The 15,226-nt window shown below is 44.0% G+C and overlaps 1 protein-coding gene across 1 annotated transcript in view; it reads left to right on the top strand.

Moving 5' to 3' along the window:
- XPNPEP3 (X-prolyl aminopeptidase (aminopeptidase P) 3, putative) overlaps nucleotides 1–15,226 on the top strand; it is an 81,407-nt gene that overhangs the window by 48,979 nt on the left and 17,202 nt on the right. Inside the window, exon 5 of the mRNA XM_006890092.1 lies at nucleotides 14,760–14,822. Within this exon, the coding sequence (XP_006890154.1) occupies nucleotides 14,760–14,822 (63 nt within the window). The remainder of the gene's footprint in view (nucleotides 1–14,759; nucleotides 14,823–15,226) is intronic.

The raw sequence follows: 15,226 nt of genomic DNA, 5'->3' as shown, positions 1-15,226 counted from the left end.
TTGGGCCCTGTGCCCACCATCTCACAGTCAACTGCCACCATCTTTGTTGGCATCTCTTGGGATACTCCAGAGTTATTCTCTGAGTGAGCAAGAGTAGAGTTTTGTGAGGCATTCTTCTGAGAGGGTTTCTTCTGGGAGGGTTTCTTCTGGGAGGTTTTGTGGCTCTTAATCTCTGGAAGGGCACTCTGGAATTCCCCTAGGAAATCTACTTTAGTGGCAACAGAATGACCGTTTTGTGAAGGAGCAGGAGTCAGCCAGGACACTGCCATTTTCTTGTCCAGGGATTGTTCTGACCCACTGCTGGAGGCGGGTGTCTTTCTTTTGTAAGGTAGTGGAGGTACTCTCCCAGTGCCCTCTACCTTGAGGCTTTCCCCTTTCTTTGCTGTGTCTGCGAGCACTCTAGACACCTGCTTCTTCTTTTTCAGTAAGCCTTTCTGTTCCAAGAACCGCCGTTTCCTGACAAAACTCTGGTGCTTGGAATTCCCCTTTAAGGCCTTTTTGGGAGGAGGTTCCGCAAAATCCAGATTGAGGAGCAAAGTAGACATGATGACTGTGGATGTTGGCAAAGCAGCTGGAGAACACTTCATGGGTAGAAGAACAGGAGACTCATTCTTGGCTGAACCCCATAGACCAGTATCTGGAGGTCTGTAGTGTGACCTGCTATAAGGGCCCGGCTAAGACAGAGAGCGGCCGGAGCTGGATACGGAAATCGGTGTGCGCCGTCGAGGCCCAGGCCGGCAGGCGCGCAGGTTAGAACGTGCCGGGATCCCACGCCTGCGCGTCCGCAGAGCCCCTACCTCTGGGAGGGAGGCCAGAAATTCGGTGTTTGGGAGAATCAGCAGTGGCGGCGGGGGGTTGGGGGGGGATGCACTCCCCGGCCCCTCTAGCCCCTTGGAGGTTCAACTCGAAGGTGTAAGGTAGCCGCGCCAAAAGGAACTTAATTAAAGGCTTTAATTAAATAAGACTTTTAAGATACTTTTTTTAATTGAGGCCAGTAGTTTGCTTAAATGGAGGATATCCTTTCTCTAAAAGTCAAGTAGAACCACTAGATGTTGAGCCTCCTGCTTAATCTGAGGGTCAAGCAGTGGCAGCAGCCTGTGGTATGTCACCGAGTGCCCCAAGCCTTGTTATTTACCGAAATTTCAGTCTCTGCAGTACCTTGAATTTTAGCAGTTCTAACCAGTCATCTCCAGTCAGTCTGATGATGTATAGCTTCAGCCAGGTTCCTTTAAGAGAGCTCTGGTGGCCTAGTGGGTAAAGAGTTGCACAGCCAACCCAAAGGCACACAGTTCAAATCCACCAGCTGCTTGTTCTGCAGAAGAAAGATGACCAATCTCCTGTGCTATTTAGAGCCTCTGAAAAGCCACTAGAGGGTCAGCTATGAGTCTGTTCTGACTTAATAGCAATAATGTCTCTTAGCTTGATCCATCATTTTAGAAATAATCAAATTCCCTCAGTTTAAGTGTGCTCTCCAGTTATATTAGATATAGGTCCCACCTTACCAGATTGTAACAGTGCACAGAGCATTTCAAATACTCTTGAAGTAATAATATATTGGTACATACTAGGTGGATGCAAATTGTAACCTCTCCCTGGTGAAAGTCAATGTATGATCGTCTCCTTTGTCTTTGTTGTTTAAGTTCAGTAGTATGGACTGTACCCAGAACTAACAGTCTTGAGGATGGTCTTATCATACCCTGTAATCTCTCTTGATCTTCATGTCTGCGAACCTTCCTCATTGCCCACCAGCCTGTTGTGGGTTTAAGATAGGTTTGTATCTGACATTTTTGTTTCTTTCATTTGTATCTGGCCAGGGGAAGAATTTCTCTTTAGATATTGTGTCCGTATCAGTTATACATTCACATAAGGGTGCCACTACCACAGTGTACATTTTTTTAAAAACATGCATTACAGCCTTTTTCTCCATATCCAGTCTAAATTAATTGACTTATCTCAAGGGACTCATTAGTAGGCCAAGGCTGCACAATATGCTGTGCCTCTGTATCATCTAGATCTTATTCTTCACTATAAGAGTTTATTCTCCACCCCAAAGCCTTAGGTTAAGAGAGCCTGACCTTCATCTCAGCCTCTTCCTTCATTGTCATTGTTGTTGTGTGCCGTTGAATCATTTCTGACTTACAGTGACCCTAGGTCACTGTAGAAAACAGCCCATTCTTCTCCTGCCCCTGAGTACTTGATAGATTTGAACTGCTGACCTTTTAGTTAACAGCCTGATGCGTTACACACTACATCATCAGGTCTTTTTCTTCCTCCATTGCCACCCATATGACAGCAGAATTGCCCCATAGGTTTTCCTAGTCAAATCTTTCTTTTCCCTCAGCAGAGCCATCGATGGTTTCAGACTGGCATGCGTTTTAGCCACTGTGCTGCTGAGGCTCCTCAGTTATTATAACCCACTTGAATTCTGTACTTTCTAATGGAAGCTTTGGTGGCATAGTGGGTAATGAGTGGTACTGATAAACCCAAAGGTGGCACTTCTGTAAGATCAAATCCACCAGAGGCCCCACAGGAAAGAGCTCGGTCATCTCCCATGTGATTTACAGTCTCCAAAAACCCTCTAGAGGATCAGCTATGAGCAGCTTCCAGCTCAAAGGCAATGAGACTTAACTGACCCTTCCCCCCCAAAAGGTCTCCATTTTGAGCGCCACCTGCTGACCAGAGAATAAATCTCCCTTGAAGGTGCTTCTGGGAAAACTTTCAGCCTGTGCAGAAAGTAACGACATCTCTGAAATTTTAGCTGACCTGCCATCAGTTTGCAGTTCTCTTCCAGTCTGTTTTGCTGACAGCCAGAGTTCAAATTCTTCCATTCTAGATTCCACCAGAAAGTTGTAGTGTCTGTGATTTCAAAGCCTGTGCCATTTCAGACCTCGGGTGGTTTGGCAGTTGTTCAGGAACCACCATTTCATTTTCATTATCTTTGCCAAAGTTGTTCTTTTTACTACAAAAGGATTTTGAAGCTCTGCCTCGCCTGCTTTGGGCGCCTGGCCAGGAGAGGCCCATCCTTGGGCCTTGGAGAAGGACATCATATTTAGAAGAGTGGGAAGACCCCAGATGAGATGGATTGATACAGTAACTGGGGACGTGGGGGTTGGTGTATCAGAATTAGTGAAACTGGCTCAGGACGGGGCGAGGTTCAGAGCTACTGTACGTAGGGCTGCAGTGAGTCACAGGAGACTTGATGGCACAAAACTACAACAACATCCATATTTTAAGTTAAGAATGAGTACGATGTGCAGGGACAACTGGATCAAAACTTAGTTCAAACTCCTTGGCTTCCGGTTGGAACCAACTGATGGCTGACTTTGTAGCAGGTTTTCTGAGACCATAAATCATGGGAGAAAATTGCCTGTCTTCCTTCTCCAGAGCTTCTAGGTGGTTCAGACTGCCAGAGGCACCACTGTTGGGTTAGCACAGCTCCCCACAAACGAGGCATAAGAATGAAGTTGGACACCTACCTCCTGTCATATGCACAGATTAACTCAGAGTGAACCCATAACCTAAATATGACCGTTAAAACTATTAAAAGTTTAAATGAGGGAGCTCTGGTGGCCTAGTGGCAAGAAGCTGCACTGCAGTCCCAGAGGTATGCGGTTCGAATCCACCAGATGCTTTGCTGGAGAAGGAGGAGCAATTTCCTGTACTAGTCAGATCTGATTTGACAGTACACACAGAAAATAATAAAAATAAAATAATTAAAAGTTTAGGTGAACAAAGCATTAGTTTAATTAGTTAGGAGGAGAATAATGCTCTTTTTTAGTATTAGGATCTTTATGTTTGTTTTTGTAGCAGATAATTTTTAATTGGGTGACATTTTAATTTTATTTTTTTTTCCATGTTTCTTTTTTTTTTCTAGAATTATATTTTATTAATTTTCATAAACATTTACAGAGATTTTGGGCTTCCACTCATTCATTGTTGCACTATTCTCTCTACCCTCCTCCCAGTTTGTTCTTGTCCAAATGCCACAGTGCTTGTCAAAGCCAGTTCTGATTAATCTTCTTTGTCAGTGTATCCTTTGCCATTCCCTATCACTCCTCCCTGAGAGAGACTTCACCCTGAGTCATAAGGAAAAGGGGACGGCGTATTCTCTTAGCTACTTCCTGCTGAAAAGGGACGCTGTGGGTTTCAGGGTGAAGATCTTCTCTCACTACTCTAAAGGGCCCCTTTGGCAGTAGGAAACACATAGACTATTATGTAGATTGATTTTGGAATTCAGATGCACTCTTATTGATTGTGCTTGGCTGTACATGTACATATCTAATTTTTTTTTTTATAAATACATTCAATGCATGGATGCAATCCTGAGCCATAAGTGCACACACTTTGCAACTGGTCCAGTGATGGCAGAACCTTTTATCTTGCCTAGGCTCAATGTCAAGAAGACAAAGATTCTCACCACTGGGCCAATCGGTAACATCAGGATGGATGGCGAAGAGATTGAGATTGTTCACATCTTCAGTTTGCTCGGCTCCACGGTCAACACTCTTGGCACCAGTAGCCAAGAAATGAAAAAACGTATTGCGATGGGAAAGTCTGCGGTTAGGGACCTCTCTAAAGTACTCAAGAGCAACGTTGTCTCTCTGGAGACTAAGGTGCGCCTGATACAGGCCATGGTCCTTGCAATCACTTGTTACGTGTCAGAGAGTTGGACAATGACTAGGGAGGATAGAAGGAGAATTGACGCCTTTGAGCTGTGGGGCTGGAGAAGAGTATTGAATGTACCATGGACTGCCAAGAAAACAAACAGATCCATCCTAGAGAGGGTTAAACAGGCTACTCCTTGGAGGCAAGGATTCTGGGGCTTCACCTGACATACTTTGGACATGTTGTAAGGGGAGACAGGTCCTTGGAGAGGGACATCGTGCTTGGTAGGGTAGAGGGAGAGCACAGGAGGGGAAGACCCTCTATGAGGTAGATTGACTCAGTGACTGGGGTAATCGGGATGGGTGTGTCAGAGGCAATGCGATTGGCACAGGATAGAGCAGAATTTAGGGCTGTTGTACATAGGGTCACTATGAGTCGCAAATGACTCAACGGCACATAACAACAACATTATTTTAAAAATAAAAGAATGCCTCATCTTTTCTCCAGTATGACTTTTGTTGCCATATTACCACTGTCAGATGTGCTTGGTTTCTGAGCTCTGGTTTCCCTGTCTTGACCATGGACATCACCATGTCACCCACGCCAGCAGTGGGAAGTCTGCTAAGTTGTCCCTTGACTCCTTTTACTGAGACAATACATAGATTTGGGCTCCTACTTAGATGAATAGGAGTTTGTGTTGTCAGCATAGTTGGTTAGCTGCTTCTACCGGCAGACCCGGGGAAATCTGGAACTTTGCATCGGAGGACCCACCACATCCTTGTGTTGACATTGTGGAAGCCAGAAAAGAACACAAAGGGCATTATGCTCTTTTGAGAACAGTCTGTCAGGGATCAAGTTGATAATAGCAACTCACAAAATGCTGAAACCTTAGGGACCATGCATTTATGTTAATGAGGAAAGAGAATCTCAGAAAAGGAGGGAGAGAATCGATGTCACTCACTAAATACTGTATGTAGAAACGATTTAATTGGTATTTTCTGTGTCTATTCTCAAGAATAATTAGAAAATTAATATTTAACAGGGAAAAAAACCTTGAAAGAAAACAGGGGTAATTAACTCTTAGGACCTTGACAATAATGGATTTCTTGAAGAGTGTGTGCATTGAAGGATACTACTGAGAGGGAAAGGCCGTGCGTAGTGGTCATGTATTTGACACAGATTTCATATCCATACTGCATAAAGAACACTATCTTATCAAGACCGGGGCAAAGCACATGAATAGTCATGTCTCTCAAAACAGATAAAAATTATGAGCAAGTATTGAAAAGATGTTCATCCTTAATCATCGTTGCTGCTGCTGCTGCTGTTAGGTGCCATCAGGTTGCCTCTGACTCTTAGCAGCCCTGTGTAACAGAACAGTCCTGCGCCATCCTCAGTCTCTCCTGTGTCCATTGTTGCAGTCACTGTGAGAATCAGTGTTTTTCTTCGCATCCTATCCTTTGCTAACCCTCTTTTTCCAAGGATAGTGTCATCTCTTAAGGACTGTTGTTGTGTACCATCAAGTCACAGCCAATCCATAGCTGACCCTGCAGCAGATTTTCAGAGGCAGTCTCATGGGAAGATCCCATGTCGCAGCTCGTGCATTTGAACTACTTGCCTTGGGGTTGGCAGCACAGTGCTAAATCACCAGAGCTCCAAGGACTGTTGTGACTGATATTACTCTGGTGTTGAGGGTACTGGTGTGCCATGGAGTTGATTGTCACTCATGTTTGTTGTTGTTGTTTACTGTTGAGTCAGAACCAACCTATAGCTAACCCTCTGTTAGATTTTCAGAGGCAGTTAATCACACGGGAGGAGGTTACCCATCCTACTCCTATGGAGCAGCTAATAGCCTTGAACCACGTGCTTCAGGACTGCAGAAGAGCTTCTTGCCATTAGAACTACAGAGCCTACATAGCAACCCTATAAACCCTGGCTCTGAGCCTTTCCCTATTCTGAGCCAACCTCACCTACTCCGACACACCTCACCCCATTGCCACAGTCACTGTGTCAATCAATCTCATCCAGGATCTTGCCTGCACTGACCCTCTGCCTTTCTAGTATTTTGTCCTCCTCCAAGAACTGGTCCCTCCTGGCAACATGCCCAAAGTGTATGAGACAGAGTTTCAAAATCCTTACTCTTAAGGAGCTTTAGATAAACCTTTTTGTTCTCTTGGAGGTTCATGGAGTGTTCAGGACTCTTCTCCAGCACCACAATTCAAAGGCATCAGTTCTTTTGTCATCCTTAGTCATTGTCCAGCTCTCAGATGGATAGCAAGTAATTGAAAAGACCAATCTCAATTGATAAGGCCCACCTTAGAATATTGATTGTTGATCCAAGCAAGGTGAAATCATTAAAACCTCAATCTTCAGCGAGCTCTGGTGGCCTAATGGCAAGAAGCTGCACTGCAATCCCAGAGGTGCGCGGTTCAAATCCACCAGATGCTCTGTTGGAGAAAGAGGGACACTCTCCTCCTGTACCAATCAGATCCAATTTGACAGTACTCACACACGAATAAGAATAAAGTAAAATAAAAATTTTTAAAAACAAAAAAAAACCCTCAGTCTTTTCCAGTTGTCATGCTACCTGTTTGACCCAATGATGAGGATCTTTGTTTTTTTATGTTGAGATGCAATCCGTATTGAAGGCTTCCAGCTGGTTTTGACCTTCTGCAGCAAATGTTCCAAGTCCTCCTCAGTTTTAGCTAACAAGATTGTGTTGTTGATGAATCTTCCTCCAATCCTAATGTCACAGTCGTCTTCATAAACACCAGCCTCCTGAATGATTTGTTCAGCAAAAGGACTGAGAACATAGGGAGAAAAGACACATCCCTGACACACTGATCCCTTCTTCTGTTCATATGACAGCTTCCTGGTCTGAGTATAGTTTTCGCACGAGAATACTGAAGTTTTCTGAGCTTCCTATTGTTCTCAATGCTAGCCACAATTTGTTGTGACCCACACAGTCAAATGCCTTTGCATAGTCAATAAAATACAAAAAGGCATTCTTCTGGTACTCTCTGCTTTCCAGCAAGATCCATCTGACATCAGCAGTGATATCCCTAATGCCACATCCTCTTGTATTTCTGGCAGTTCTTTGTCAGTGTACTGTTCCAGACATTTTGGATAATCTTCAGCAAAATTTTACGTGTGATGTTAGTAAATACTGTTTGATCATTTATACATTCTGTTCAAGCACCTTTTTTGTGAATAGGAATAAGTACAGATTTCTTCCAGTCAGTTGGCCGATTAGCTCTCCTCCAGATTTCTTGACACAGCCTGGTGAGCACATCTAGGACTGCATCTGTTTGTTGAAGTATGGCAATTGCTATTAATCCCCCCTAATAACAAAGTCTTCCACCAATCCTGATGCCACACTTCTCCTCATAGAGCCCAGCCTCTCGGATAATCTGTTCTGCATACAGGTTAAAAAGGTATGGAGATAGGACACATCCCTGGTGTACACCTTTCTCAATTTTGAACCATGCAGTGTTTCCCTGCTCTGTTCTGACAACTGCCTCTTGTTCCAAGTATAGGTTTGGCATCAGAACGATCAAGTGTTCTGGGATTCCCATTCTTCTCAGAGTCAGCCACAGTTTGTTATGATCCACACAGTTATCTGCGTTATGCAGATGACACAACTCTACTTCCTGAAACTGAGGAAGATCTGAAATGCTTGCTGCAGAGGGTCAAGGACTGAAGCCTTCAGTATGGATTGAGGCTCAATGTCAAGAACACAAAGATTCTCCCCACTGGACCAATTGGCAGCATCAGGATGGATGGTGAAGAGACTGAGATGGTTAACAACTTTAGTCTACTTGGCTCCACGGTCAACACTCTTTTTGACACCAGTAGTGAGGAAATCAAAAAACGTATTGCGATGGGAAAGTCAGCTGTTAGGGACCTCTCCAGGGTACTGAAGAGCAATGGTGTCACTCTGGAGACTAAGGTATGTCTGATACAGGCTGTGGTCTTTGCAATCACTTGTTTCACATCAGATAGTTGGACAGTGACTAGGGAGGATAGAAGGAGAATTGATGCCTTTGAGCTGTGATGCTGGAAAAGAGTATTGAATATACCATGGACTGCCAAGAATATAAACAGATTCATCCTGGAGAGGGTTAAACCGGGCTGCTCCTTGGAGGCAAGGATTCTGGAGCTTTGTCTGACATACTTTGGACATGTTGTAAGGAGGGACCGGTCCTTGGAAAGGGACATCATGCTTGGGAGGGTGGAGGGACGGCACAAGTGGGGAAGACCCTCTATGAGGTGGATTGATTCAGTGACTGGGGTAATCGGGATGAGTGTGTCAGAGGCAGTGCGATTGGCACAGGATAGAGCAGGTTTTAGGGCTGTTGGTCGCTATGAGTCTCAAGTGACTCGATGGCACATAACAACAATAACAAAGTCTTAAGATCCTTGCCTTTGATGAGCACTGTAGCATATGACCTGCAAAGTCTAGGTATATATTTATCAAAAATATGTAAAAATAAATATTTGTACATGAATGTTCTATCCTCTTTGTTTAGTGGTCATATTTTATTTAGGAAGTAGATGGCCCATCCTGTTTCCTGTTGTTGTTGTTGTTGTTATGTGCCATCATGTCGCCTGCCACTCATAGCGACCCTGTGTACAGCAGCCCTAAACCCTGCTGTATCCTGTGCCAATCACACTGTCTCAGACACACCTACCCGCATTACATTACCCCCAGTCACTGAATCAGTCCATCTCATCGAGGGTCTTCCTCTCCTGCTTCAGAATCCTTACTCCAAGAAGCAGCCTGACTTCAACCTCTCTAGGACAAACCTATTCTTTCTCCTAGCAGTCCATGGTATATTCAGTACTCTTCCCCAACACCACAGCTCAAAGGCATCAATTCTCCTTCTCTAATCCCTAATCATTGTCCAGCTCTCTGAAGCATTGCAAGTGATTACAAAAACCAAGGCATGTATCAGGTGCACCTTAGTCTCCAGGCTGCATCGCTGCTTTTCAGTACTTTAGAGAGGTCTCTAACGGCATACTTTCCCATCGCAATACGTCTTTTAATTTCTTGGCTGCTGATGCCAAGAATGTTGATTGTGGAGCCAAGCAAACTAAAACTTGGAACAATCTCAATCTCTTCATCATCCCTCATGATGCTGCCAGTCAGCCTAGTGGTGAGAATCTGTTTTCTTGATACTGAACCTCAATCCATACTGAAGAATACAGTCCCTGACTTCCTGCTTCCTAGTCTATCTTAATCAGAAAGCTCAAAAAAAAAATCTATCCCCGTGGGAAAACCTTTTGGAATTTGACACACCAGTGGCAAGGATTTTAGTATCACAGCAACCCCAAGCATAGAAAAATGTTCTTTCCAAGCATAATCAATAGCAGGCTTGAGGGCCTGTAACCTGAAGGCCCAACGGAGTTTTAACTACAAAGGCCTGCCCATCAGATCCTGTTTGCCTACACAAGAGGCTGTCCCATCCAAGCTGATTGTAAACAAGATCAGATACATTTAATCAGCTTACACTTGATTGCTAACACAATTAGAAATGCCCAAACAGTTTACCACCCCCATCCCCGCCCCACCCTCTTCTTTCAAGTAAATGACACACACTCACCAGGACCCAACTTTGATGAGGAGACTCATCAATAACCTGCTTAGTCGGATGATACAACCTTACTTTCAGACAGTGAGGAGGACTTGAAGCACTTGTTGCAGAAGATCAAGGAATGCAGCCTTCAGTATGGATTGTGTCTAAATATCAAGAAAACAAAGATTCTTACCACTGGACCAGTAGGCAGTGTCATGGTGAATGAAGAGGAGATAGAAACTGTCAACAACTTCATCTTGCTTGGATCCACAATTAACACCCGTGGTACGAGCAGTCAGGAAATAAGGAGATGCATTGCATTGGGAAAATCTGAAATTAGGGACCTTTCCAAATTATTGAGTACTGATATCAGTTTGAGGACTAAGATGTGTCTGATTGAGGCCATAGTCATTCTGATTACTAGCTGTGCATCCGAGCGTGGACAGTGAATAAGGAGGAGAGAAAAAGAATTGATGCCTCTGAGCTGTGGTGTTGGAGAAGAGCATTAAACATGGATGGCCAAGAGAACAAATAGAAGAGGGTGCAGCCAGAGTGCTCTTTGGAGGCAAGAATGATGAGGCTTTGCCTCACATACTTTGGGCATATTGCTAGGAGATACTGGTCCTTGGAAAGCGACATGATGTGAGTCGTACTCAACTCCAAGGCACCTAACAACAACAACAACATCAATGTTCATAGCTACGTTATTCACAGTAGCCAGAAGGAGAAAATTGCCCAAATGGCCATCAATAGGTGATTGAGCAAACAAAATCTGATGCATGCATACGATAGGATTTGTCCAACATTAATAAGGAGGTGGTGGAAGAAGCCACATACAACAGGTCACATAGTGGATGATTCTGTTTGTGTAGAAGGTGCACAGAGTTCATCCTAAATCCATAGAGATGCAGTTTCCAGGGCCAGGGGAAGGGGATAGGAATAAGCAGGAATGCTTAATCTTGTTGTGTACCACTGAGTCAGACCCAGCCCATAGCTGACCCTCCAGCGGGTTTTTCAGAAGCAGTTAAACACACGAGAGGAGATTGCCCATCCTTCTCCCCTATTTAATGAGTGTAGGGCTTTCTTCTGGACAATGAGAACGTTCCCAACCTAGATTGAGTTGTCAGATGGAAGTGTAGTAAGTGCACTGAACTTTTCCTCACTTTGAAATGGGGGTTTTATGTAATATAAATTGGCACCTTTAACAATTTTTTTGTCCTTGATTAATTCTTTTTTTTTCTTTTAAATCCATTGTATTCTAAGTTTTCCCGCTTCTGAAGCTACTGACTAACAGTGGCCTTTAAATAGAGTTCCCTTGTTAAAGAAGACTCAGCCACTGAGCTGCCAGTGGGGGAACAGGCAGGGTGCAGCAGACACATTTGAGTGAGGATGTATGTTCCAGCCAACTGCTGTCTTGCTGCAGGGGTCCAGAGAGGCCAGGTGCAGGGCCTATTGTCCCCTGCAGGGAAGAGCCAGGGGCCAGATGCTTTCTCTTTCATGGGTCACTATCGATCCGGAAGCCCACAGTCTCAGCAGGCTTTTTTGGGTTTTGATCATGTACGTGTTTCTGCAGCACAACCAGCCTCGACAGTAAAGCCCTGCAGGCTCTCTCCAAGACAAATACAACAATCAATTTCTGTCATCAGTAAACAATGTGCCAAGCTGATCCAAATTCTCCCAAAACTCCTCCTCAGAGCTGTGCTACTAAGGCAGCACTATTAATCAATGTAGGGGGCTCAGCTAGCCTAGTCCATAGGGAGGTGAACTGCTAGCCCAAAAACTGCCTCTCAGGCTGTTCAAAAATTAGCATCCTTTTTCCATCCACTGTTCCTAATGTGTTATATTTCCCTTTATTTGGTTAACTCGCCTATGGGTCCATAAGTGGCCAGTGTGCTCCATCCACAGTTGGCAAAGATACTGGTGGAGCCCTGACCAATAGAGACCCAGCTTAGCTTAGTTTTTCTTCAGCAGCTGTATCACCATTGGTTCCGTACTGATGTTGCAGCCTGCTTAAGCTGCCTTGTGGTCTTCACCTGATTGACTGAAAGCCAGCTCCTCCCTCTGCACCCTTACGTCATTGTTATTTTGAACTGACATGTCAAACTTTGGTCTTGCTTCCTGATTCTGCTTCATCTTGTTGACCTTGACTGTCACTTCAGCCAGTCTGTATTCTCCTTAACATTGATGTCTCTCAACCAGAGATTAGCTGTCCAAGTTTTTTATAAAAGATAAATGCATTAAGGATACCCCTGTGTCTCTCTTCAGCCCATAGATGTTTAGAACAGAGAAGATAGGTGAAAAACAAATCTGTGGAGCATTGTCACAGGCTGCTTCTAGATTGACATCAGTCTTCTAGTCAGATGTATTTGCATAGAGAATTCATGGTGTTCTAATCCACACTTCTCACATTTGTCCACACTGCTATTGTGAGAGACTATTTCAAGTACTCTGGTAAAGTCAGAAGTGCTAAGTCTACTGAATTTCCTTTGTATCTGTCCAAAATTATTTCAAGAATAATTATAATAATAAGTATTGTTCAGCCTAAACCAGTTCTCCCCCTTTTGGTGGATAAGCCAAATTCTATTTGCTAAAATGATGCTGATCAGTTGTATTTTAATGTACTTTAAAATAAGTTGTTGTTATATGCTGGCAAGTACAACTCATAGGAACCCTTTGAACAACAGACCTGAACCCTGTCCTGCCCTGTGCCGTCCCCATCATCTCTGACATAACTTGAGCCCATTGCTGCAGTCAGCGTGTCAGTCCATCTCATTGAGGCTCTTCCTCTCCTTTGCTGACCCTTCACTTTCAGGCGGCATCATAATGTTTTGCCACTGATGATTGTACTTGAGTATCATCTAGTGAGAAGCAACTATTCTGCTCTACTTGAAGGGTTTTTGTGGCTTCCTATTGTTTTTAGGATTAATTTAAGCTTCTCCATGCAAGACCTCTCATGACTAAACCCTGCCTGCTTTCCCTGCTTCATCTGCTCTTATCTCTCACATGTGCCTAACACTTAACACACTGGCCATGCCACACTCCTAGAGATGTCATCACCCACCTAAAGTGTTGTTCTCCCTTTAACACAGTTCCCAACTCTTCCCATCATCCAGGATATGTGCATGCGCACACAAACACCTCGTATGAAACTGTGTTGATAAATGCTTCAAAATGTTCCTGTGAGTGTCACATCTACTCTCAACTCATAGTTGCCTCACTTGAGGAAAAACCCCTTGCTTTTGTCATGTTAAATAGTCCTGTCTTTCTGCAACTGATTATTTTTATCCCACAGATGGTGGAAATTGTCTGACATGCTTTCCCTCTTCACAATCGCTGCTAGAAAACTCAGGCAGCTCTGTGGCCCATCCATCCATGGTAGTTACACATGGTATCACAGTGTTCATTATTTACCTTGTTCTGAGCTCCTTTCACATCTAGTCTTGCTTTTCTTTAACTTTGCTGTCCATGGTGCCATCTTGGCATGTGTAAGCTATAATCAAATTCTTTTTTGTGATAAAGTAGTGATTTCTAAACTTGCATGCTTATTTTTAAAACAAAAGACCCTCAACGAGATAGATAACCCAGTAGCAGCAGCAGTAGCTCAAGACTGCCTTCTGTTGTGAGAATGTATGGGGCCTGACAGCATCAAGTTCTGTTCTCCGTGAGTCACTGTGAGTTGGAGCTGACACGGCAGCACCTGACAGTGTAACTGGTTCATCAAAGTGGAAATGTGTGCACACGTATGATGTGACTATCACAGAGAGTGATTTACAGTATATAGAGATGAAGGAACCCTGGTGGTGCAGCCATGAAGCACTCAGCTGAATGGCAATGGGTTGAACCCACTAGCCACTTTAGGGGAGAAGGCTGTGGCAGACTGCTTTGAAGATTAAAGCCTTTGGAAGATTCTGCTCCCCCCGGTAGTGTCACTATGTGTCAGAATCAACTCAGCGCCGATGGAGTGTGCGTACGCCAGTGGTTCTCAGTTGAGAATGATCTCTGTCTCCCAAGGGATAGTTGGCAGTGTCTGGTTGTCACACCTTGGAAATGTTGTTGGCAGTCCTACATTGTACAAAACAGTCACCCATCGCATAAAATTATCTGACCCAAAATGACAGTTGGCAGTGTCTGGTTGTCACATCTTGGGAATGTTACTGGCATCCTACATTGTACAAAACAGTCACCCACTGCATAGAATTATCTGACCCAAAATGACAACACTTCTGAAGCTAACACACTCTCCTACAGTCCCATGGCTAAAGAAACGTTTTACTCTGTTAAACAATGGCATGTTTTGCCTTGTATTTTGTTCTAGTATTCATTGTGTGTTCTGAGTGGGAAGGTTGCCCCTTAACTAAATTTGCTGTCAGTCAAATAAATATTCCTGAAAGTGTTTTTGAGGTTATTTTGGGTTTTATTTCCCTTCAGAAATCTATGTTGTTACACCCACCAGTTCACAACTTCAGATCAACAGGATTGGAGGGAAGGGTGCTTTTCAGTCCTGTCCCAGGCTTTGGAATGTTTGCTCCAGGAGCCTAGTAAATGAGTGTGCTCTTCCCGTTCTCTTCCTCTCTGCAGGCTTTCGTGGAGACCATGAGCACCAAGAGAGCCCCGGTGGAGGAGGCCTTTCTTTATGCCAAGGTGAGGCAGGTGCTTGGGAGGGATTGAGGGAGGTGACCGTCATGTCATTGACTGGCCAGTGGCATCTAGTTGACTTGTCATGGATGTGGCCAGGATGTCAATGGAGAGGATTTGCTGCTTAAATGTCACTGGTGATTTATTAGATTCATCTAATTAAATGAGGAAATGACCAAGTAGAACAGATGAAGAAGGAAAGTCTTAGATAAATGTGAGATGAGGAGCTACTGTTTAGTTAAACATGAAGGAAACAGTCTGAGCTAATGAATGCTCTGATCTCAGAGAGAGCAAAAATAGTGAAATTTATCATTTGCTGATAAGCATCCTTTTTCATTTTTCTAGAGCACTGGGCTGAAAGATTGAAATCAGGCCTGCATTTCTGTGCAAACCCATTTTTATATAAACAC

The sequence above is a fragment of the Elephantulus edwardii genome, unplaced genomic scaffold (genome assembly GCF_000299155.1).
Source record: "Elephantulus edwardii isolate Elephantulus edwardi_28Jun2011 unplaced genomic scaffold, EleEdw1.0 scaffold00086, whole genome shotgun sequence".
Classification (NCBI taxonomy): domain Eukaryota; kingdom Metazoa; phylum Chordata; class Mammalia; order Macroscelidea; family Macroscelididae; genus Elephantulus; species Elephantulus edwardii.
The sequence above is the reverse complement of the archived record's forward strand: the minus strand, read 5'-3'. Positions and strand labels throughout refer to the sequence as shown.